The 24,182-nt window shown below is 29.9% G+C and overlaps 4 protein-coding genes across 8 annotated transcripts; 2 read left to right on the top strand and 2 right to left on the bottom strand.

Moving 5' to 3' along the window:
- Window positions 1-2,187: 2,187 nt before the first annotated feature.
- LOC130447195 (actin-related protein 2/3 complex subunit 1A) lies at window positions 2,188-5,446 on the bottom strand. Its single transcript, XM_056783875.1, has 4 exons — window positions 4,968-5,446; window positions 4,278-4,882; window positions 2,501-2,764; window positions 2,188-2,448 (listed from the first exon to the last, which is right to left on the bottom strand). The coding sequence occupies exons 1-4, from the start codon at window positions 5,038-5,040 to the stop codon at window positions 2,263-2,265; spliced, it is 1,128 nt and encodes a 375-aa protein (XP_056639853.1). The 5' UTR covers window positions 5,041-5,446; the 3' UTR covers window positions 2,188-2,262.
- Window positions 5,447-5,470: 24 nt separating this feature from the next.
- Window positions 5,471-7,323, top strand: LOC130447194 (2-(3-amino-3-carboxypropyl)histidine synthase subunit 1). The gene is made up of 2 exons (XM_056783874.1): window positions 5,471-6,645; window positions 6,698-7,323. The coding sequence occupies exons 1-2, from the start codon at window positions 5,784-5,786 to the stop codon at window positions 7,045-7,047; spliced, it is 1,212 nt and encodes a 403-aa protein (XP_056639852.1). The 5' UTR covers window positions 5,471-5,783; the 3' UTR covers window positions 7,048-7,323.
- Window positions 7,324-8,206: 883 nt separating this feature from the next.
- LOC130447193 (translation initiation factor IF-3) lies at window positions 8,207-9,061 on the bottom strand. The gene is made up of 2 exons (XM_056783873.1): window positions 8,702-9,061; window positions 8,207-8,651 (listed from the first exon to the last, which is right to left on the bottom strand). Exons 1-2 carry the CDS (start codon window positions 9,021-9,023, stop codon window positions 8,308-8,310), a joined length of 666 nt encoding a protein of 221 aa, XP_056639851.1. The 5' UTR covers window positions 9,024-9,061; the 3' UTR covers window positions 8,207-8,307.
- A 164-nt stretch (window positions 9,062-9,225) lies between these two features.
- Window positions 9,226-24,032, top strand: LOC130447404 (epsin-2). 5 transcript variants are annotated; one of them, XM_056784197.1, is made up of 12 exons: window positions 9,426-9,636; window positions 10,703-10,754; window positions 12,905-13,108; window positions 13,166-13,722; window positions 13,772-13,892; window positions 13,953-13,991; window positions 16,413-16,639; window positions 16,695-16,897; window positions 17,029-17,073; window positions 19,385-19,641; window positions 21,795-21,918; window positions 21,980-24,032. In XM_056784197.1, the coding sequence occupies exons 3-11, from the start codon at window positions 12,905-12,907 to the stop codon at window positions 21,885-21,887; spliced, it is 1,746 nt and encodes a 581-aa protein (XP_056640175.1). In that variant the 5' UTR covers window positions 9,426-9,636; window positions 10,703-10,754; the 3' UTR covers window positions 21,888-21,918; window positions 21,980-24,032. The 5 variants fall into 5 exon arrangements, with proteins under 5 accessions (XP_056640179.1, XP_056640178.1, XP_056640175.1 ...); XM_056784200.1 differs by lacking the exon at window positions 17,029-17,073 and having other exon boundaries at window positions 9,406-9,636; XM_056784198.1 differs by lacking the exon at window positions 10,703-10,754.
- Window positions 24,033-24,182: the final 150 nt, after the last annotated feature.

The following is a 24,182-nucleotide window of genomic DNA, read 5'->3' as shown; positions in this document are numbered from 1 at the left end:
AATCAATTGTTTGTGATATTACCACCATAGAACAAATAATTTCACACAGAACGTTACGAAGTGTAATGGTCGTCCACATATGAACCTTCGGCAATTAACGTGTTGAAGATTCCATTCAAAAGAGGGTTGTTTATAGTTTTAATGAAATACCCAAAGTTAATTTTGCTTTTGTAGAGGTGCATTAAAGTCTTTATGTTGTCGTAATGTTGACCGCAATATTGAATCGGCGATGCGGTTTATATAAAATATAACAAACTAAAAATGAAATTAGTAAGCTAAGTTTTCGTTTAAATATTGAAGATACAAAGGCAATAGTTATATTTTTCGAAAAGAATAAGGTAAAAACGACTAAGATACTTTAACAGAGGTAAATCTATTGAATTTAATTAAATGAAGACAAATACCACATATTACTTAGTTTAATAAAGAAATTTTAACGACAAAGACACGATGACGTTAAAGATTTCACGAATAACTATCGATAGTACGAAAATCAATCGATTGTAATCGATACATGAGACTATCGATGATTATCGACCAATCGTGTCGCGTCAATGGGAATTGAAGAATCGGGAGAGCTTAATCAAGCATTTCAACGCCCTGACAATAGTTTCAAATATGGCGTTTGTGAAAAAACAAGATTATTTAGTGTTAGTTATTTTTGTAAAGTTATTGTTAAAAAAAATCAGTTGAGAGACTAGATAACCAATGCAATATATTATTAATTCACAATATTGACATTTCGACTTGGAAATAAATATGAAAATGGAAATAAATGGTAGCTTGACATTCTTTGTAATACATTTTCTGCAAAAAAACTACAGAGAAAACTCAAAATAATAATAAAAAACGCCCCCCATTATTATTGTATATATTGACAACTACGTCATACAAAATCACGTGGTTTGAAAGGCCCGATTCGAAGGGAATTTCGAGGTTGACGTTTTTGACGAAGTCTATTTCATTTTTATACCGTTATTTTTCTATTTTGATGTTTTTTATTGTATTTACAGTAAATTTAAGAACTTAATTTTCTAAAACCGCGTTTTTTCAATGAATAAGTTGAATATTTTTGTGACACTTGACATATGGAAAATACCACATCTACCTTCATTAGCACCAATTTGGCAACATTGTCAGTATAATCCCGTTTTTGACGTAGTCCTATTTCTTTTATTCCATTTTTAGATCGTTCTTTTCTCATTTTGATGTTTTTGTTATATTTACAGTGAATTTTTTAAAACTAACTTCATCTATTTGTTCTTATAAACAGCTAACTTCTCAGGTACTACCATAAACAACTGCTCTTAGCTCGTTTCAGTGGCGAAAATGTTTTTTCTCACTACCTACTTAACTGATTCCTATTCATAAAAACATAAGGGATTATTATTTAATAATAATTAGCTTCGATTAATTAAAAGTGAAATAATTACCAACCAGCATTGAGATATTTTTTTCCAGCTGTCAAATCATGTACGTCATAAATATTAATCCAAGACGTACGTATATCTGTCAAATAATATGAAGCCGAATTAATCAAAGACATGCATTCGGTCCTAGGACAGTTTATTTCTATCAACCTCACACCATCCAATTTCCTGACGTCACGAATTTCAGCAAGACATTCTATGAATGATTCTACCTTAGCGACATTGACAAGAATCGTCATTTGTTCAATCTTTTAGGTCCTTTTCTAATGTGCTTAAAATTTTTTTTCAGACTCAAGAAGCAAATCACACTTTATTCGCGCATCTAAAGTGAGGTTAACATGAAAGAAACCACATTATTTATTATCTTGTTCACATTTTACTATAAAGTGAGGTAATGTTGTGCAAATTGTGACGTCAGAAGACAGTTTGACGGATTTGGTTAAGTAGGTCGCCCTATTATTTGAGGAAAGTCCTTGCCCTTGATAATAGTCCGTTTCAAGAGAGTCTCCACGTGTTAAAAGTCACTTTCATAGGAAAAAGTCGTGAGTTAAAGGTCACCAAACGCTGACGGTGAGATCAAACGGCAACCATGAATCGACTTTTTGACTTTTTTGTAAAAGTGAGGTTAGTTTTACTTCAGAAAGATTAGGATTATAAGATTCAGGGAATTAATAAAGGAAAGCTAGTTTATTTATACAGGGGGAAATAAGTAATAACACAATTTTTTATTTATTTTCGGAGAGGTTGAAATAAGTAATAACAGGATTGTTTTTATTTATTTTACAACCCATTAAAACTATATTAATAAAATAATTGGAAAAATCGTTTGATTTCAAGCGATTTTCAAATTTTGTAGCGATCTTTCCAGCAAATTCAAATCCCAAATAACTAATAGCCCATCAGCTCCTGAAGTGGAGATTTTTAATGTTTTTTCTTTATCCCCCATGTATATACATACACAAGTTATGGCATTTTGATGGATCGAATCCAAATTGGTATCGGAAGTTTCAGTTCTAGCCTGAAAATATGATTTCGTGAAAATATTCGAATCCACTAATCATCAAACTGACCTGTTTATCTAAAGAATGGAACATTCGCATAGCGGACAATCCTCCGCTTTCCTTTTTCAAAGACGTATCCAATTTTGCGACGAAACCAAACCGATCGTCATTTTTAAGCCCATAAACGATCGGTATACAACTGTGACCAGCGGCCACTACTGATTTATTTGTTATCCAAGTACAACTTAAGAAGGGTAGAAATTCAGTACGAATCTTTTGAACGACGTTACCCTTACTTGCATCCGCAAAGTTCACTGAAGAATCATGGGCCACCTAAAATTAAGACGAGACTCTAATACCGCTCCAAGAGTTCGAATTTGAACAGTTTGTACTAAACCAACGCCTTATAAAGGTACCTGATTTGGGTATAAAGTATAATGACGTTAATTGTAGCAGTTTCAACATTGGCTGGGAATCCTGGACCATGACAAAAACGTCCTCAGAAAAAATGACTTTAAGACCATATCAACGTGTATGGTCAGAGGTAGAGGGAAACCAAGGCTATAATAGAGAGACGGGGTCTCTGTAGATGATACAAAAATTGTTGCAACAAACTGGATGGTTTTCCTTCGAGGTACTTACACCTTTTGTTGCAATGGATCTACTATCTTTATAGTTTCCTCCCAGTATCTGCAGTTGTCGTCCTTAATGTGGTATATGACGTGGTAGAAGATCTATCATGAGTTTATTGCCGTTCCTGGACATCTTGAGAAGTTCCCAGACTTCCCAATCGATATGATTATAAATCTTTTGAATTTTCTAATGACTGGAGGTTTCTCCATCTGATCCTTTAGCAATCCTTTCATTTTATTATTAATGTGACAACTGCGGGGTTTTGGTCCAAAATATGGAGTTATTGCCTTTTTTTGGCAAGGCTTTCCACTTCCTCATTGCCTGTTATATCCTGGTGGACTGGTAACCAAATTATGGTAACTTTGTATCTATTAGCTATTGCATTTAAAGTTTCTTTACACTCCCATGTTAGCCTTTATGTCCTTCAATGTAGATAGGCTATTGAAGAGAATGTGAACTCAAAAAAAAGCAAGCGATTTTGAAGAACAAAAAATTTACTACAAGGTCCAAAAAAATGTTTCTAGAACTTCTTTAAAGGGTGGATCAATCCACATTGTCAATCCAGATGTTATATGCAGCCTCAAAGCCCGTTAGCATCTTTTTTCCATATTTCAATATACCAGTTGACACAAATCATCTTTTCAGCAATAAATTTGTCTTGAAAGTCAACTTTGACCACCCTTAAGTTCATTATATCAGTTTTTACAATGTTTTAAGATGAGGCTGTACACCCCTTGAGGGTATAGCACAAAAAAGGCTTTCTAGAACTTCTTTAAGGGGTGGATCAATCCCCATTACCTATCCAGATGTTACATGCAACGTTTAAAGCCCTTTTAGCAACTGTTGTCTTAAGAGTCAACTTTCACCACCCTTGAATTAATTATATCAGTTTTTTCCAATATTTTATGAACACTATCTATTAAATAAGTTCAATAGTGGAAATTTTACCTCAAAAGTGTCAGTAGAGTCAAAAATATTGTTGCCAATGCCAAAAATATAAACAGAAGTATTGAAAATGAAGATTTTTGCTTCGAAAATGTTGAAAATTGTAATTAATAATTTGAGGAATGTTTTTTGAACAAACTTGATTAATTTTGGTAAATTTTACATTATTATAAATATAGTTAAGAACTGTAATTCAAGTCTTATAAGTAATTATCAATATATTAATAGATATTTTAGACTTTAAATATTTGAATAATAAAATTCTTACCCAACAAATCTTGTTACCATCGGGAGAAAAACTAAGGCTATGAATCCATCCACCACCAACGTTAGAATTTATAAATTCCATCATTAACTGCCCAAACGGCATTTTTGACCCCCAAACAGTTGCTTCAGGAGTCTTTTCGATATCTTTGATGTAAGCTGAAAATACTCTGACTTTAAAATCAGAAGAACCAGCTGCAAGAAGCACATTGTTTGGATGCCAATCCAAGCAGGTGACAGTTGATCTAATAGGCTTTTTAATATGCTTAGAAACCCACCAGTCATTCTCGGATTCGAAATAACAAACAGATATTAAACGAGCTCCAGAACCAACTGCGAATTTATTTTCATCTGGTGACCATTTTACGCATGTTGCGGCTCTATTTATTCTCAATAATACCAAAGTAGGTTTCCATTTATCATCTTTATCTTGGGTCCAAACGTAAGCGTTACGATCTGCCGCACATGTTACTATTCGATTTGTGTTTGGAGCCCAATCTATTCCCATTACTCTCAAATCATGTTGATTCAGAGTATCTAAAAGTTTCCATTCGGCTCCGTTTCTTTTATATATATGTACCTCGTGATTGTTTGGAGACAGAGCGATTTCTATAATGAGACATTCTTATCACTGATGACAATTATAACAGGAAATATGAGTCACAAATACATTAAAAAATATTCAAGTTCTTACGTGTTTTATCCTTATTCCAAGCATGACACGTTATAGGTGCTATGATATTCCCAAATCTATGTTGTTCAGTCATTTTAAATATATATTCTGCAGAAGGGTGTTGGTCTATAATTCTTTTAACTTACGTTTCTTATAATGGAATATTTCTTGAAATATATTATCCGTGGACTCTGGTCAGTCAACACGAATATAACTATCACAAACTTAAATTATACTGGTTTTACATTAAATTGAAAATATAGTAGAAAAATGTTCAAACAATTTCACTATGTCACAAAAGTTGAAGAATGACAGTTATATTTAGAGATGATATGATACTAATTATTTTGATAACAGTTCCGTTCTCAAAACGAAGTTTTCTGATATTACTTCAATTTATTACTAGACTCATTAATAATAAAAGACTTAAGCAACTAATAAAGATAATTTGGTGATTTAACAGAGGAATTCAAAATAATCGTCGGTACAAAATATACTTCTTAGTAGATCAATTGAGCTTTTAAAGTCCATATTTAGCTTCCGGTTAAATTGAGTGGTTGATTTTGTGATTAATGAAAATAATTAACAAATACACGTTTTTTTACTATCCCATGTAGCATAAAGTAAGTGGTTAAGGATTGAAAATTTGGTAATAAGTACCAAATTCATTTATTTAATGTTATTTTTGATACAATGGCTCGCCACCAAAAAGTGTCTGAGGAAGCCATGATACAATTGAACTACTCACGTACACAAGTAACCTTAACCTTAAATTTTCATCAAAAAAGTTTAACGTCGAAATGAATTTTCATATAATTACTTAATTTAGAATTAAACATGTCTGAATCAGCAGTAGTTATAAAAGCGAAGCCTGTAAGAAAGGTATTTAAAGCTACAAAAGTTACAAAAATCCCTCAATCTTTGTTAAATAATCCAAAACTTCAAGCAGCAATTGAAAGTTTACCTAAAAATTATAATTTCGAAATTCCGAAGACGATATGGCGGATACAAGAATTAAAAGCGAAGACTGTTGCTTTACAAATGCCAGAAGGGTTATTAATTTATTCCACCACTATAGCTGACATTATTAAAGACTTTTCTGGTGCAGATTCTATTATTATGGGAGATGTAACATATGGAGCTTGTTGTATAGATGATCTAACAGCTAAAGCTCTCGGCGTCGAATTATTGATTCATTATGGACATAGTTGTTTAGTTCCTGCTGATCAAACATCAGGAATCAAAGTTTTATATATATTTGTCGATATAAAAATAGATCCTTTACACTTCATAGACACAATGCAACTAAATTTTAAAACTTCAACGAAAATAGCTCTTGTAAGTACAATACAATTTGTTACTACTCTTCAAGCAGCCGCTAATAAATTAAAAGAAATAGGTTTTGATGTTAGTGTACCTCAATTTCGTCCGCTATCCCCAGGTGAAATATTAGGATGTACAGCTCCGGTTTTAAAATGTGCTGAAGTTGTTATATACTTAGGTGATGGTAGATTTCACTTAGAAGCAACTATGATTGCGAATCCTAAATTAAAAGCTTATAAATATGATCCTTATTCAAAAGAATTTACAAGGGAGTATTACGATCATGCAGAAATGGAAAAAATTAGACAAACAAGTATTAGACAAGCAATTAACGCCGGTACTTTTGGGGTTATAATGGGTACACTGGGTAGACAAGGTAAATAGTATGTAGCAGTTTCTATATAGTGTTTTATTTGTAATTTTTATAGGTAACCCCAATGTTGTTGATCATTTAAGAAAAAGACTAGAGGAGAGTGATAAGAAAACTGTTGTGATACTTCTATCTGAAATTTTTCCCAACAAAATAAATTTATTTAAGAATATTGATGCTTTTGTTCAAATAGCATGTCCGCGTCTTTCTATTGATTGGGGAAAAGCGTTTTCCAAGCCAGTTCTAACTCCATATGAAGCTTCTATTGTCGTAGGGGATGCTAAATGGCATAAAGAAAATGATAGTTATCCAATGGATTTTTATGCAAATGCAAGTTTAGGCCCTTGGACTCCTAATCATAAACCAGACGCTGATGGCATTAATAAATGTTGCGGTAAATGTTTATAGATATTTAAAATGTTATATTAAGATAAATACATTATATAAGTCGTGTGTAAATATTATTTAACATAATATTGAAGTTTCTGGGTCATTAATTTCGTCTTAATTTTTTTTAAAATCAATTGCAACAAAGTTAAGGATTGTTAACAACTTTTGATATTAAAATTTTTGTATGTTTTACCATTAAAATTATCTTTTTTCAAATATTTAAAGATCTGATTATAGTATGTTCTAAATACTTTTGGAAATAAATTTTGAAGTGAATTATTTAAAAAAACTAGACAATTATTTAATTTTTCTACTGAAAACTAATAAAAAAACTGATACAACGAACTTAAAACCCTTTATAACAATATAGAACGAAAATATTTGAGAAAAAAGTCCAGTACAAGCAGATCTACAGAGATTATAACCAAACATCTTCATCATGACACCAATTATTTAGTTTAGTATTTTTTCCAAAATTTAAAAGTTGATCTTTATAATTATAAAGGATACAGTGAAAACAGACCTTTCAATGACTATAAGAAGTAATTCTGAACCTTATAATACCACATATAGTGGTATTATGAAGTGTAGCAGAACTAATGAAACATATTGACTTAAAAGGAACTTAAAGCTCAATGTTTATACTTGAAAAACACAAAAAATAAGATTAAATGGAATATAATCAAGAATAACGGAATTAGGATTGAAATAAAACACTGAAATGTTTGGAAAGCATTAAAGACATGTTCCAAAGTGAAATTTTACTGAAATATGCATATAATACTTTAAGGTTAGAGATACTTGAAATAGGCAGGAATAACATATTTACTGTGAACCAGGTCACTTTGGGGGGAAATGAATTAAAAATTAGCAAAGATAGAAACCTAAACCCCCTTCTAGGGACCTTTTCGTCTGTACTACTAGAAACTTTGACAAGAATTAGGATGTATTCACCAGAACAAGTCATTTCAATGGAAGTTTCAAAAAACTCAAATAAGTGCAAAGAATCCTAGGTGCAATAATTTTTTCCGCCCTTTAATGTGGTACTGAAACAAAAAAATTCAACCCTCAGAGCATTTATTTGCCCCCACATGCCTATTGGCAAATCTGGCTCCGTTTCTTGAAAATATGCATCAGATACAGAAGACATTTTCCCCTTAGTTTTGTACCAAAGTAGTAGAATTACAATTTTTTTTTATTTTTAAAATATTTATAATACAAATAATATTTGATAATAATTATAAAACTCAATATACCAGCAATAGTAACTTTATTTAGTCATAAATTGTCATCTTTGTTTTTCTTAGGAGGTAATATTTGAAACTTAATATCAGAACCTTTCGTTCTTTTCTGTAAAATCCTAGAATTTCCTGTACTTAGACCTTTTTCGATATTAGCGTAAACTGATTCAGCTTTCTCCATGTTGTTACTATCCCCGTTGATCACTACACGAACCTCGTGAAGTTTATCGATCCATTTATTTATCTTTTTAAGGTGAACTTGTAAATCGTGTTCATAGATATTATGGTTTATTATCAACACTTTTTCTGCTTTTACGGCATTTTGTTTTTCTTCTTTTTTAATCGCACGTTGTTTTAAATCTTCAGCGTGGTACTCGCTACCTAAAATATAACGATAACGATAATCGTTGATATTTATATCACACTTTTACCTGTCATCAATTTATATATGGGCCTCTGAGTTTTTGTATCAAGATCGATTATTTTTACCAACTTGAGATTTCTTCGTTTTGATAATCTTTGGGCTTCTTCGAGAGTAGTAACTAATAACTGTTGGTCTTGGATTAAAGTTATTTTGGGTATGATAGCTGTTTTCTTTTTTTTTGGTTTTTCTTCCGCACCCAAACCGTCATTTTTATCAAAATTATTTATAATATTAGAAACATTCCGAGCCCCTACGTTTGTCGTAAAAGTTCCTCTAGTTAAACTAATAGTTATCAATTTAAATGTTTTTGATAAATAACGTACCGACATATTATAAATTTGACATTTATCAATTAGGTTATAATATAAATTCTTCTTCAACAATATTTTTAGAAATATAAAGTGAAAAAGAAATAATAGAAAACTTAATAAGCTAGAAAGAGAAACATTACGATGGGCAACTCGAAATTGAATCATATATATATATCTCTTTTTAACTCGAGTAAAATCTATGGTTATCTCTTTTTAATTTCAATTAAAATTGAATAAGAACGTTTATTTTTCAGTTAATAATACTAAAAAAATAATTAATAACAAATTGATATATTTAGTTATATTTGAACTATTAAAAATTTACGTTCAATTTTATTTGTAAGTCAACGCCATTTAAAAATAATAATTTTTATAGTAGTTCTGTTGTCATGTAAACTTCAAAAGAAATGTTTCCGCCATATTGAATGTTGTATGTTGAGAAAATAACAAAAAGTGTAGTGTCATCACAGTTATTACACACTCGTTTTTTACTGTGATAAGTTTTATTTGAATAATTAAAATTTTCGTATCATAATTAGTAAAATAGTAGTTTTAAATTATTCAGATCCAAACTAATAAACCTAGCAAATTAAGGTGGTTCATGAAGGAACATAATATTCTTTATCAGTAGGTAAGTGGATCATTTTTCATTAAACATTGGCGAATTGCCTGAAATTTTCGCATGAAAAATCTATAATTCTATTATTCGCTAACGCTACAATGCCTTATTTTTCGCTTTTTATTTTTATACAGTTATTTATACCCAATTTTATAAATTAATTACGTTAAGTATACTCGTATACGAATAATTACGAAATCAAAACACCTAGATACTTTTACGTAGGTTTGTTTTACGATCACATGATTTGTTGTTTACCTGTTAATAAACAATTCCTACTGGAATTTTATTATTATAAAAAAACAGTCTTATTACAATGTCATCCTAGGTTTTCATTTAACACTTAAGCAAATACTAGTATTTAAACGAATTATTTAGATAGTTTAATTTTCGATTTTAAAATGTTTCTCTATATAAATATAAACATAAAAATATATTAATTTTTGTTTGTACTCGTACTATTTACAGTTCAATACAATGGATTTATGATAATATTGAGCAATAATTTAATTGTAGAAAGTTGTAGAATCTTTATATAATTAGGTTTTTATTATTCTGAACAAAAGTTTCAGACGAAAAATTAGTAGTTCAAATGTATCTCACAAATAATATTACATATAACCAACAATTCGTAATTTGCATCGTCTGTACTTGATAAATATTTAAAAACATTGCTCCTGATATTTGATATTGATTGAGCACGATACTGAAGCAATAAATTACTACTACTAAATTTATGTAGTAATAAAGTTGAATATATAAATCAAAGTAATACTATATTTAGGTTAAAATATATATATAATAACACGCAAAGATTATATACACGTATATGTATTTGAGGTTATGTTTGCCACTTTTAGTGCATATTTCATTCCTTAATTGTATGGTAATTGTACAATTTTCTGTGTTCAGTATTGATTTGTGATTATTCAGATTATACGTAAGAATTAGAAGCCTTTTATAAGCGACCTTAACGTTTGTTAAAATGTCATAGTTATGTACGTGTGTTTATTTTTGTGAACGAAGGCAGAAGTGCATGGGATTTTTTGTTTTTTAACAAATATTAATGTTTTCGCAGCTGGCTATTTGGATTTAATACTCAACCATTATCTTCAGAAACTACAATAAAAGTAAGTTTTTCAATTTATTTGAAAAATGTTTATTTGAATTTAGTGACAAGTGCTTTTTATCGTTAATCGTGAGTCAATTAGGAATAAAATATTAACGGGAGACGTATTGGCGTGATACGAGGGGTGATTAAAAAATAAACTTGTTTATTAAAGTTAAATGTAGAATTTCGTTTAGATAAAACGTGAAGTTAGTTATTATTTATAAAAAAACTCTATTTGGAAGAATAATTGTAGGAATACTTAGATTGGAGATCAAACAAACAAATATCTTTAAATATTTTATGAATAATTAGCTGCAACGAATTTGACCTCATTTTAAGTCTCTTAAACTATTTATTAACATATTAAATGGACTTTTTAGTTTCTTAATTATACTTATGATGTGATTTGTACCATAACAGTATATAGTTTATCTTAGTATAAATTTAATGCTGTATAAAACGTTTCAGTTAGTAAATATGATGATAATTGTTGATAAAGTTTTATTACTTTACGAGTTTGTTTGTTGAAAGATCGTTCACCCCACGTAATATTTGAAAAATTTTCGGTCAATGAAATTATTCGCTATACCATGAAGAATTCCAAGTACATGCATCAATTACCAGAAAATAAATTGTTGTTAACCACATTTTTTCAGTTTATTACGCCCAAATACGAAATAATAGTTATGTTATGGTTTTTTAGGGTTATATATGTATTGAATTGAATTTATTTGTAAATATCAATATATTAATCATTTATTTTGTATTAAATATGATGATTTTATGTTATTTTGGTCTCCTCGTTTATATTGGTTCTAGTAAATCGAAAAATAATCCGATTTTGATGATTTTTTTTAAATTATAGTTTTATGGTGAATTAATAAAAAAATTTACTTGTTTGATTATAATCGTGCTGCTTATTTATTTCGTTCATTTTGTCCCACAACGACTCAATTGAGTTGAGGTCTGGCGACTGTGACGGCCAGATTATTATTTTCAGTACATTCTTTCTTTCAATCCTTTTTGCGCAGCTTTGAGGAATGCTTGGGATCGTTTCATGATGGAAATTGAATTTACACTAACCAGAACGTACTACTTTCCCTTTTATAATTTTTTTATAGCCTTCTATCTTTAAAATCCTTCCAATGTTTACCAGTCATCCGGTAGCTGTTCCTAAAAAACATCCCCAAACAATCACCGAGCCTCCGTCGTATTTTTATATATTTATATTTATAAAAAGTGCGAAAAAAAACCCAATCAACGAACCGGTTCGTGTGAAATGACATTGACGTCTATAAGAATCGACATTTTCATTCACGCGTGGCCCCGTACGAACCGGATCGTATGAAATGGTCTTAACGTCTCCAATGATCGAATTTCTCATTAATAATGTGTCTCGACGCTTTTTTATTAAACAGTCCTGTTTGGATGAAATCGCGGCGTGTTACGAAATTGAGACTTTCTTGTACGAACCGGATCGTGTGAAATGGCCTTAACGTCTCCAATAATCGAATTTCTTATTATTAATTTGTCTAAATAGACGTTTTTTCTCTTATTAAACGGTCCTGTTTGAACAATATCGCTGCGTGTCACGAAATCGGGGCGGTATCGTACGAACCGGGTCGAATGAAATGGCCTTAACGTCTCCAATGATCGAATTTCTGATTAATAATGTGTCTAGATGTTTTTTCTATTAACCAGTCCTGTTTGGACGAAATCGCGGCATGTCACGAAATTGAGACTTTCTTGTACGAACCGGATCGTGGGAAATGGCCTTAACGTCTCCAATAATCGAATTTCTCATTAATAATGTGTCTAAATGATGTTCTTATCAAACAGGACCACGGCGTATCACGAGATCAGGAATGTTCCTTACGAACCGGTTCGTATGAAATGGCTTTAACGCCTTTTTTCATATTTTATGAAACATTTTGCAATTTTTTTGTATAGATTAAGAAAAAAAAAAAGGAAAAACTTCATCCGATTAGTTATTCAAGCAATTATAGTGCGTTTACTTGAATATGTAAAGCCCCAAAAGTAATTAAAGTTTCAAATTTTAAAGAAAAAATCATTGAAGTTAGTTCGCTATTCGATTTTCAAGGTTGAACCTGAAAGTAAAAATTCCCCATAATCGATTCGAATATATATATATATATATATGAATTTTAGATGAGACGTGGTTCACACGATATGCAAGTAAATGTCGCTGGCATTAGGCGAAATCTCAAAAATTTCGCCCACAATTATTCGGATGCTCAAAAAAAGGTTAGGGAAGCAACATCGAACGACCCATGGGGTCCCAGTAGTACAATTATGGCCGAAATAGCAGACCTAACGTACAATGTCGTGGCTTTTAGCGAAATAATGCAAATGGTAAATTATAATGAGAAAAGTAATTTATTATAATTTAATCGATGTCGTTTTTGACAGGTTTGGAAAAGACTTAACGATCACGGTAGAAATTGGCGTCACGTTTACAAAGCTCTAGTCCTTTTGGAATATCTAATTAAAACAGGATCTGAAAAAGTCGGTCAACAATGTAAAGAAAACATATTCGCGATACAGACTTTGAAAGATTTTCAATATTTAGAAGAAGGTAAAGATCAAGGTCAGAATGTGAGAGAAAAGGCGAAACAGCTCGTGAATTTATTGAAAGACGATGAAAAATTGAAAAACGAAAGAGCCAGAGCGTTAAAAGCCAAAGAGAGATTCGCGCAAAGCTCCAGCGGTTTCGGTAGTGACGGTGGCTTGGAAACCCCGAGCAGTCCGAAATATCCGGCGTTCAGAGGCGATTGGCATTCTCAGGACACCGTCGACGTATCTAAAGATATAGAAATCGCACGACCCCAAACTGCGGGAGAAGAAGAACTTCAACTGCAGTTAGCGCTCGCTATGTCGAGAGAAGAAGCCGATCAAGAAGAACAGAAGAGGAAATCCGACGACGTCCGGCTTCAGTTGGCGTTAAGTCAAAGTCAACAAGATTTTAAGTAAGGATATACGACGTTTCGATCTTTTTTTCCAATCTGTGTATTTCAGATCGTCGCAGGAGAAGAAGAAACACGACGATAGTCATTTGGTCGATTTGTTGGACGTTAATTTAGGGAGGGAATCGGCTCCGCTTGATCCGTGGGGTATGCCGCAACCTCCCAGACCGCAGGTATCGTAAAATATCATTTTTTTTTAAAAAATTTTTATTTGTAATTTTATTTATTTCTAGTCACTGGATTTGAGTTTCTTTGAATTTCGTTCGCCCCCGGTATGTATAGAGTGTGTTAAGTAACGGCTAGTTTCGCTTTAGGTTTGCGTATTTTTTTGTAATGTTTTTAATAAATTTTTTTATTAAAATTTCTCGAATCGTCGATATAATTTTTCATATTTTCCATAAAAAAATTTCTATGTAATTGCTCGAGTTTTAGTAAAATTGATTGAAAAAACAATGCAGGGATTAATATCGTCAATTATTATCGTTTTTTATGTTATTCTTCCAATAATTTGGTCCTAGTATCCTAAATTTTATTAGTAGTGTAACTTACCATTAAACTTGGTCCTTCGAGCCGGAAATAACACTATAAATCTCGTTATTTTCTTGACACACCCTGTAATCTACCACATATTGAGTTGAAATTACCAAAACTGTTGATTATACATACACTGAATACACTTTACCACATGAATAATCATAGAATCGCACTATCTGGCCCTTCGAGTCGGAAATAACACTACAAATCTCGTTATTTTCTCGACACACCCTGTAATTTACCACATATTGAGTTGAAATTATCGAAACTGTTGATTATACATACATTGTCACACTTTACCACATATATAATCATAGAATCGCACTGCCTGGCTCTTCAAGCCGGAAATAACACTACAAATCTCGTTATTTTCTTAACACACCCTGTAATTTACCACACATTGAGTTGAAATTACCAAAACTGTTGATTATACATACACTGAACACACTTTACCACATATATAATCATAGAATCGCACTATCTGTTCCTTTGAGCCGCAAATAATTATAATTATCTTTATTTTCTTGACACACCTCGTACTCTATCATATATATTAAATTACCAGAAATGTCAGTTATATCTACAGTGAACACACTTTACCACATGTATAATTATGAAATCGCACTATTTGGTCCTTCGAGCCGGAAATAATTACAATTATCCTTATTTTCTTTCCATTTTTATAATTCCCCTTGTAAAATTATCCTCTAAAATATTTACATTGGAAATTGAAATAAATTTTGAGTTGGCAACATCAAACGGATTATTATTTAAACAAAATATTAGTTTTTGCTATTACGGGGGGTGATTGAAAAGTTAATTTGTGGAAATAATCGAGAATTGTACATACTTAATCAAATAAATTATAGATATTTTGTTCCAAAAACTTTTCCAGACGTCGTTAGTTCTATTTTTCATAAATTTTTGTACAAATTTCGTTTCATTATGATGTTTTTTTAATTCCCCTCGTAATAATTATATTTTCAACTCAAATTTACGTTGGGAATTGAAATAAATTACAAGTTAACAACATAAAAGGGATAAAAATTTCAACAAAATATTTGTTTTTTTATTACGGAGGGTGATTGATTAATTAATTTGTAGAAATAAGTGATTTTTAATATTTTCCAAACACTTTTCCACATACTTCATCAAATAAATTATAGATATTTTGTCCAAAAATATTATTTAAGAGGATACGACGTCGTTAGTTCCATTTTTCATGAATTTTTGAACAAATTTCGTCTCGTTATGATATTTTGAAGTATTTTTTGAATTCCCCTTGTAGTAATTTTATATTCAACTCAAATTTACGTTGGGAATTAAAATGAATTCAGAGTTAATAACATAAACACTTTAATACTATAGCAAAATATCTTTTATTATTACGGGGGTTGATTGGATAATTAATTTGTGAAAATAATCGAGAAGTGAATTTTTATGCTTTCCAAACACTTTTCCACATACTTCATCAAATAAATTATAGATATTTTGTCCAAAAATATTATTTAAGAGGATACGACGTCGTTAGTTCCATTTTTCATGAATTTTTGAACAAATTTCGTCTCGTTAAGATATTTTGAAGTATTTTTTGAATTCCCCTCGTAGTAATTATATTTTCACCCCAAATTTACGTTGGGAATTTAAATGAATAAACGTTTCAATATTATAGCAAAATATGTTATAATAATTGCAGGGGGTGTATGAGAAATTAATTTCTAGAAATACGGGATAAATCAATTTTGACATTTTTAATTTTTCTCGAAATACCTTGTATGTATGTCTATAGACCTTGTACGCTATTTTTATATGTCGATTGAAGAAATATGTCACTAAAAAAATTCCTTTATCTCGATTATTTTAAAATGTTTTTTAATAAAGCATCAAATAGATTTCCCCGTTTGGTTTTCCATGTTTTTTTTTTCGCTCGAAAATATTTCAATTTATCACATTTTCATCACTAATTCAATGATAACTTGATATATAGTCATTTGAAGAAATATATTTTCAAAAAATTACCAATTTGTAGCTTTCCGTACTTTTTCAGTCTCTACAGTTCTTTTTTTCGTCCCCATCGACGATGCAAACGTTTCGTAAGCTTTGTTACAGTCCTCAATATTGTTACGAACGAAATTTCTAATTTCCATACTGTCTTATAGCAAACATCACCTTGGCATCCATCTTCGTTATCCTCCCCGCCAGAAGTACCCTTAACCGGTACTTGGTTACCACCGAGTAATAATACCGCAACGAAAACCGATCCTTGGGGTATATCGGTAGCTCCTGACACCACCTCTTCACCAAAATCGATCCCCAAACAGGATCCTTGGTCACCTGCGAGTCAAAGTTCAACAGATTTGGATGAATTCGACGTCATATCTAATAGGTGAATAATAATTTATTGAGGGATTGTTAGTTTTTGATGTAATTTTGTTATTTAGAAATAAAATTACGTCTTCGCCTAAAACTAACGGCGGCGGCGGCGGCGGTTCGGATCCATTCGAATTGAATCTATTAGGGGAAAGCCTGATGACTACGACGACGGATAGCGAAGGAAATTTATCGACCGGTACGACGAAAAAGACGCCGCTGAGTTTTCTCGGTGAAAATTCCGCTTTGGTCAATTTAGATAATCTCGTAACGAGTAAGTTTCTTTTTCTCATATACAGGGTGTTTAAACAATAATCGCTTCTACGAGGACTCAAATTTTTCACATGATTATATTTTTGATATAAAAATAAATGGTTTTTATTCACTTTTGTGATGTGTTTTTAGTGTCGGATGACGAAATTTGGTTACCGGGTGAGAAATCGACGAAAGGTTTTTATTTTTTTTTTTTAAATTTTTTTTTTCGTCGGTGATAACAAATTTTGTATTTAATCGAATTATATAATTTGTGGTAACATATTTATGTGTCATTGGAGTATATTTAAAATCGAGAGTCATTAACTTGAACAAACCACCAGAGCGTTTCGAAAAAATTGCGGTTGCAGTAATATTTTTAGTTTACACAAAAACCGCATCTTCTGTCAACTTTATGGTGTATAAAATAGTATTTAATGACGTTTTTTTTCGTTTATATTGATGTTTTAACTGTTTTTAGCAAGATTTCTTTCTATTACAGGGGGTAGTTGAAAAATAAATTGGATGAATGAGTTTCGAATATGGAGTTTTTTTTAATTACCCTTGTAGTACTTATTTAAATTGAAATTTATATTGAAAATGAAAATTAATCGAATCAACAACATTGGTGGTTCAATATTATATCAAAATATATTTCTATTACGGGGGGTGATTGGAAAATAAATTTACGAAATGAATTTTAATATTTTCCAAATTTTTTCATATATTTCTTCCGAGTAAATTGTGGATCTTTCATTCTAAAATACTTTTCTTGATAATTTAACATCATTACTTTGGCTTCCCTGAATTTTTATCTTAATTTTCTTTAGGTTATGATATTTTGAAGTAGTTTTCGAATTCCCCTTGTAGTATCCATCATTTAAACTCGAAATTTATGCTGGAAATGAAAATTAATGTCAAATTGATCGCATTGGCTGTTTAATTTTGTATCAAAATATATTTATATTACGGGGGGTGATTAGAAAATAGACATAAATGATAAATGAATTTCACTCTTCTTCAACCTTTTTTATATATTTTCTTCAAATAAGTCGTAGATATTTCTTTCTTTGATAGTTTTCTCAAGATTTTGACGTCGTTAATTTCGTCTAATTAAATTTCTTTAAAAGTTTCTTTCAAATACGTTATTTTGAAGTAGTTTTCGAATTCCCCTTGTAGTATCCATCATTTAAACTCAAATTTATGCTGGAAATGAAAATTAATGTCAAATCAATCGCATTGGCTGTTCATTTTTGTATCAAAATTAATTTCTATTACGGGGGGTGATTGGAAAATAGATTTACGAAATAAATAATACATAAATTTCATTATTTTCCAAACTTTTTCATATATGTTCCTCAAGTAAATCGTAGATATTTCCTTCTCAGATACTATTCTTAAGATTTTGACGTTGTTAATTCATCTAATTGAATTTTTTTACAAGTTTCATTCGAATATGATATTTTGAAATATTTTTTCCAATTCCCCTTGTAGTATAAACCATTCGAATTCGAAGGAATAATAGAAATGATAATTAATTCGAATAAGTAACATAAAGTAGTTGAAGGTTTAGTGAAATATCTGTTTCTTTTTATTACAGGGGTCGATTGAAAAATTAAATTACGTAATTAAATCTTCTTGCTCTTGTTTTTTTACAAAAAAATTTGTAGATATATTTGTTTTTTTTCATATATTTATGTTTAAAATTTCATCCTTTTTTTTCACGGATTCAAATTTTTAAACAATTTTAGTTTTTCATTATAAAAAGGTTTGTTTTCGAATTCCCCTTGTAATATTTATTTTTCAAATTTCAATTTTTGTATAAAATGAACTTTATTTTGAATTAATGGCATCACCATACTAATTATAATGATTTTATAAGAATATCTTCTTTATTTTCTATTACAGGGGATGGTTGAAAAGTTGATATAATAATAGTGAAATGAATTAGGATATTTCTTAACTAAAAAAATTTTTACATTCATTTCAATACTTTATGAGTATATTTTAAATTTCCCTCGTAGTATTTAGTATTTTAACCGAAATTTTGGTCGGTAATGAAAATAAAGTGAAGATTAATGAATTAAAACAAAAAAATAATAAATTTAGTGAATCAAATTCGAACTAATTTTAATACCACTTGTTTTTGTTCAAATATGGTGACTTTTGATTTTTAATATTTTCCATGGTTGTATTTAATACGAATCTGTCTAAAAAAATGAAAGAACCATTACGTCAAAGTGTTTTTGTGATAATTTTTTTCCTAAAAATTTTTTTTATACGGACTACTAAAACAAAATGGAAGAATTATCTTTTTCCCCACTATTAAGGAATCGTTCACGACAAGGACCGTGAAATCGGTCCTGTTAGGTTATGATGAAAGAATCTAAAGTTTGGCGAATGCGACTTTTTCGTAAAATAAATTTCGAAACCAAAAGATAATTTTTCTGATATCGATGAATAAAAATTTTTTTTCATGGGGTTTATACGATATAAAACTATTTGGTAGGTAAACCGGCGAACCCAACTTTAATAGCGAATCCGTTTTCGGATCCCAACCCTCCTAGACCGGTGTTCAATACACCACCACCGAAACCGTCCATCAATGAAATCAAACAACAAACTTTCGCACCATTCACAGCTCCATTACCCGCGCAGACGTTCGCACCGGTACCCACAACATCCTTCGGACAATTTCCCGTAACGGCAACACAACAACCTTTCGGTGGTACTAATGGTTTGTATGGTGCCGGTACGACAATACCAGTAAGTATATGATTTGTTCAAGGTATAAATTGGTTATTTGCCGAAATTATGGGTCTGGGGTATAGAGGAGAAAATTACCGTACACATCTTTAAGGTTCTATCAAAACCCCAGGTGATGACATAGTGGAAAAGCTAGAGCTATGGAGAGGGTGTATCTAAACAATTAGGACCAATAGTCCTAAGACCTAAGTCCTGAAATTAGTAATTGTAAATTCAGGGATACACTAATTTTTGATAAAATTTGTTTTTATATTACAGGGGTCGGTTGAAACATTGAAAAAAATTGATATTTTTTGACATGTTTTAAGTATTTTTTCGGATTTCCCTTGTATTTTTAAACTTTTATAAAAAAAAGTTAATTTCGTATCAATGACATCATCATCCTAATATTTAATGATTCAATAACATCATTAATATAGTTTAAAAACGATTCCATTGAAAAATCTCTATTACGGGGGGTGATGGAAAAATATCAGAAATAGATACAAAAAATAATCATTTCTTATGACAAAAATTTTAGATTTGTTCCTGTTGGGTTTTGAACTGTTTTTTTTTTTCGACAGTTTTAGTTGCTAAATTGGTATTTTCAAACTTTCTAACCATTTTTTTTTTCATAGGAAGGGGTTTTTTGAATTTTACTTGTAATATTCCTTTTTTAAATACAACTTTTGTGGTATATGAAAATTATTTTCAACTCAATAGCATCATTAATCAAATATATAACGATTTCAGCAAGATATTTCTTATGTATTACGAGGGTAGATGGGAAATTTACAGATATGGGAATTGATACAAATGAATGTTCTTGTGAGAAAAATTGTACACATTTTTTTGTTTTTCAAATTTTCGACTGTTTTCATTGAGTTTTTCAGCCATTTTCTCACATTTTCAAACAATTTTCTTTTCTCAAATCGATAGGAGGAATTTTTAGAATTTACCTTGTAGTATTAACTAGTTTCAAATACGATTTTTATGGTATATGAAAATTAATTTCGAGTCAATAACGTCATTAATAAAATCTACAAGGATTCAAGTAATATATCTCCTTTATATTACGAGGGGTGATTAAAAAATTATCTAAATGAATAAAAACGTCAGTTCAAATGTTTTTTTTTTTGGAAAGTTGTAGATATTTTCTTTTTTTTTCAATTTTCAAATATTTTCATTAAAATTTTCAGCTATTTTCTCAAATTTTTGAACAATTTTCTTTTCTCAAATCGATACGAGGAATTTTTCGAATTGCCTTTGTAGTATTAACTTAATTACTTAAACAAATATACGATTTTTATGGTATATGAAAATTAATTTCTAGTTAATAACGTCATTAATCAAATATACGATTCTACTCATATATAATACGAGGGGTAATTGGAAAATTATCCAAATGAATAAATACGTTAGTTCAAATGGTTTTTTTGGAAATAATTGTAGATATTTTCGTATTTTTTGAATTTTTGACTATTTCCTTCTGGATTTTCAATAGTTAAATTCGTTATCTCAAATTATTATCATTTTTTTTTGTTCACAATATGATTGGAAGTATTTTTAGAATAACCCTTCTAATATTTATTTTTCTTAAATATATTTTGTAAGGTATTAGGAAATCATTTTTGATGTAATACCATCATTAATCAAATGTTAACCGATTCCAGTACAATATCTCTTTTGGCTAAAAAATTTAATTCCAATGAGTGTTTTTATAAGAAAAATTGTGAATATTTTCTTGTTTATTTTTGATTATTTTCTTTAAAATTTTATATGGTTGAATTCGTCTTTTCAAATTTCCAATTTTTTTTTTCCGTATTATTATGAGAAGAATTTTGTTACTTTCCCTCGTAGTATTTGATATTTTTAAATACAATTTTTGAGGTATGACGAAATAATTTTCGAGTCAATCAAATATTTATGTATTACAGCGAAATATATTTTATTTCTATTACGAGGGGCGATGGAAAAATTACAGAAATTGTATTTTTGGAAATTCTGGCTATTTTCCTTGATATTTCTTTCTATTTTCAAAGATTTTCTTGAATGGATGAGATTTTCACATTTTAAATACAATTTTCGCGACATTTTCTATTACGACGGGTACTTGAAATATAACAATGAAAAAAAAGTTATAGGAGTGAATTTTTTTTCCGAATTTATTGTAGGATCCTTGGACGCCCGTCGTAAGCAGTAACGGTACCTCTAATTCGGCATGGACAGTAAAAACCAACGAACCAGCGAATCCATTTTTATCCTAACACCTTGCCGGGTGTTTTATAACATTTATTGGTAAGAAATGATCGAATTTTTGAATTTAAAATAAAAAAAAAATTTTTTCTTTTTTTTTCAGGTATTATTAAATATTACGAGGAGAATCGCAATAGTTGCTTTCTATGTTTGATAATAACATTTAATAGGGAAAATTTTTCTCCAAAAAAAAAAAACAAAAAATGTTTCTATAAATACATATATATATATTTTTATAACGAGAAAGAAAAACGCTTTTGGCTTTAACAGTGTAACATCACAATAATAGAGAGTTTTACACCGTCGTTTAACTTCATTTTTCTTATTTATTCGTTACTCCCCAAATGTCACCGTTTGATCACCACGTGTCCGTCTATTTCGTTCAGAATCGGTCTCTGAAGATGTTTATTTGGTTAACGAAACGTTGTATCGGTTAATTTTTTTTTTATCGAATTGATTTTTCCCGATGGTTGCGAAAGTACTTTTCAAATTTCCCTTGTAGTATTTAATTTTTTTAAACATAAATTTTTGTCGGATTTGATGATTAATTTGTTTTTGTGAGATTTTTGGACGTTAAATTATTTTTGCAATATTGTTAAATTATTTTTTATAATTTATTAGACTCAGTCCAGTTCCAACTTGATTTCTACTATTATTCGGCGTATATTTTTCGAAATTTTCCCATTATATGCCTCTTAATTTTGGTTTTTGAGCACTTGGAATGTTTATCGGTCCTTAAAAGTCCTTTTGCAACTAAATTTCTACGATTTTCCAGCATATTTGTTTCCAAATCGACATCTGAGCCCTATTTTTCGATTATTCTTCCCATATTTTTGATTATCAACCTCTTTTGATTATTATTTACCCTCAAAAGTAATTTTTGGACCAAATTTCCATTATTTACCAGCCTTGAAATTTTTCAGTCCGACATTTGAGACCAATTTTTCAGTTATTTGTCCCCTAATTCCGATTATTAACTCTCATGATTATTTTTTTCCCTCGAAAGTGCTTTTTCACTATTTTTCAACATACATTTTTCCCAATTCTAAACATGACCATCTTTTTGGTTATTTGACCCCAAATTTAGATGTTAGGATTATTATTTGTCCTTAAAAACCCCCCTTTCAACCTAATTTCTACTATTTTTCAAAATATATCTCTCGAAATTCAAAATATGACCCCTTTTATCGATTATTTGACACTAATCCTGATACTACAACCCTCAGGATAATGATGATTCCTTAAAAATCCTTTTTCAACCTAATTTCTACTATTTTCTACCATATATCCTTCGAAATCTCTTTTTTTTGATTATTTGTCCCTTTATCTTGATGCTGGAACTCCCAGGAAAATTATTTGCCACTAAAAACCCCCTTTCAATCTAATTTTTACTATTTTCTAGCATATATCTTTCCAAATCCTAAATTTGAGACCCCGTTTTTCAGTTATTTGCCCCTATTTAATAATACAACTCTCAGGGTAATTATTTACCCTTGAACACCCTTTTTCAACCTAATTCTTACTATTTTCCATTATGTATATTTCCAAATCAAAATTTGACCCCCCTTTTTGGTTATTTACCCCCTAATATCGATGCTAAAACTCACAGGGCGTTTTTCCAATTTAGTTTTCAATATTTCCACACACGTTTTCCCAAAATGAAAATTCAAGCCACTATTTTCCGATAATTTGCCCTATAATCTTGTTACAAAGGGCAAACACCGCAACGAGGGGATGAAAACTCACCCTTTTTTATGTATATTCATATATATTTTATTTTTATGTTTCCGAAAGTCATCCCCTTGTTAATCCGATGATTTAAATACGTAGTTTACGTTCCAACGAACAAAAATTTAAATTTTCGTCTGTTTTTATTATTATTATTTATATAAAGTTGTTTTTAATTATTATTATCATAGTTTGTACATAAAAAATACACAGTTATACATATAATTTGAAAGTACGCAATTTATTTTTAATTTTTATCAATAAGATTTGTATATATTATCAAAGTTTTAAATTAAACAGATAAAAAAAGTTTTTGTATTATAAACATTAAAAAAAAATAACGAAAATTGATGATTGTATTGGAACTATTATATCGTGATAGCTATTTTCACTTATATTGAAAATAAAATTCAAAAAAATCACAAAAAGTTTTTTATTTCAAATTGAACTCAATTAAAAGGTTTTAAATGGAATTTTGGGTCGTTTATTTAATTTTTTAATCATGAAAATATTCAGAAAAAAATATTTTATTCCTATACTACAATGGATTGTGTTAAAATTTCTGGCTTTTAGTCCCA

This window comes from Diorhabda sublineata, chromosome 8, assembly GCF_026230105.1.
Source record: "Diorhabda sublineata isolate icDioSubl1.1 chromosome 8, icDioSubl1.1, whole genome shotgun sequence".
In the NCBI taxonomy this organism is placed as follows: Eukaryota; Metazoa; Arthropoda; class Insecta; order Coleoptera; family Chrysomelidae; genus Diorhabda; species Diorhabda sublineata.
The sequence above is the reverse complement of the archived record's forward strand: the minus strand, read 5'-3'. Positions and strand labels throughout refer to the sequence as shown.

What these genes read in the sequence shown, in the direction of transcription:
- LOC130447195 (XM_056783875.1), bottom strand. Translation starts at nt 5,040, where the DNA reads ATGACTGAACAACATAGATTTGGGAATATCATAGCACCTATAACGTGT. An exon ending in TTGGAATAAGGATAAAACAC is followed by an intron (nt 4,883 to 4,967) that starts GTAAGAACTTGA and finishes GTCTCATTATAG; the next exon opens with AAATCGCTCTGTCTCCAAAC. An exon ending in TCCATTCTTTAGATAAACAG is followed by an intron (nt 2,449 to 2,500) that starts GTCAGTTTGATG and finishes TCATATTTTCAG; the next exon opens with GCTAGAACTGAAACTTCCGA.
- LOC130447194 (XM_056783874.1), top strand. Translation starts at nt 5,784, where the DNA reads ATGTCTGAATCAGCAGTAGTTATAAAAGCGAAGCCTGTAAGAAAGGTA. An exon ending in GGGTACACTGGGTAGACAAG is followed by an intron (nt 6,646 to 6,697) that starts GTAAATAGTATG and finishes TAATTTTTATAG; the next exon opens with GTAACCCCAATGTTGTTGAT.
- LOC130447193 (XM_056783873.1), bottom strand. Translation starts at nt 9,023, where the DNA reads ATGTCGGTACGTTATTTATCAAAAACATTTAAATTGATAACTATTAGT. An exon ending in CATATATAAATTGATGACAG is followed by an intron (nt 8,652 to 8,701) that starts GTAAAAGTGTGA and finishes GTTATATTTTAG; the next exon opens with GTAGCGAGTACCACGCTGAA.
- LOC130447404 (XM_056784198.1), top strand. Translation starts at nt 12,905, where the DNA reads ATGAGACGTGGTTCACACGATATGCAAGTAAATGTCGCTGGCATTAGG. An exon ending in CAAAGTCAACAAGATTTTAA is followed by an intron (nt 13,723 to 13,771) that starts GTAAGGATATAC and finishes TGTGTATTTCAG; the next exon opens with ATCGTCGCAGGAGAAGAAGA. An exon ending in TTTAGATAATCTCGTAACGA is followed by an intron (nt 16,898 to 17,028) that starts GTAAGTTTCTTT and finishes ATGTGTTTTTAG; the next exon opens with TGTCGGATGACGAAATTTGG.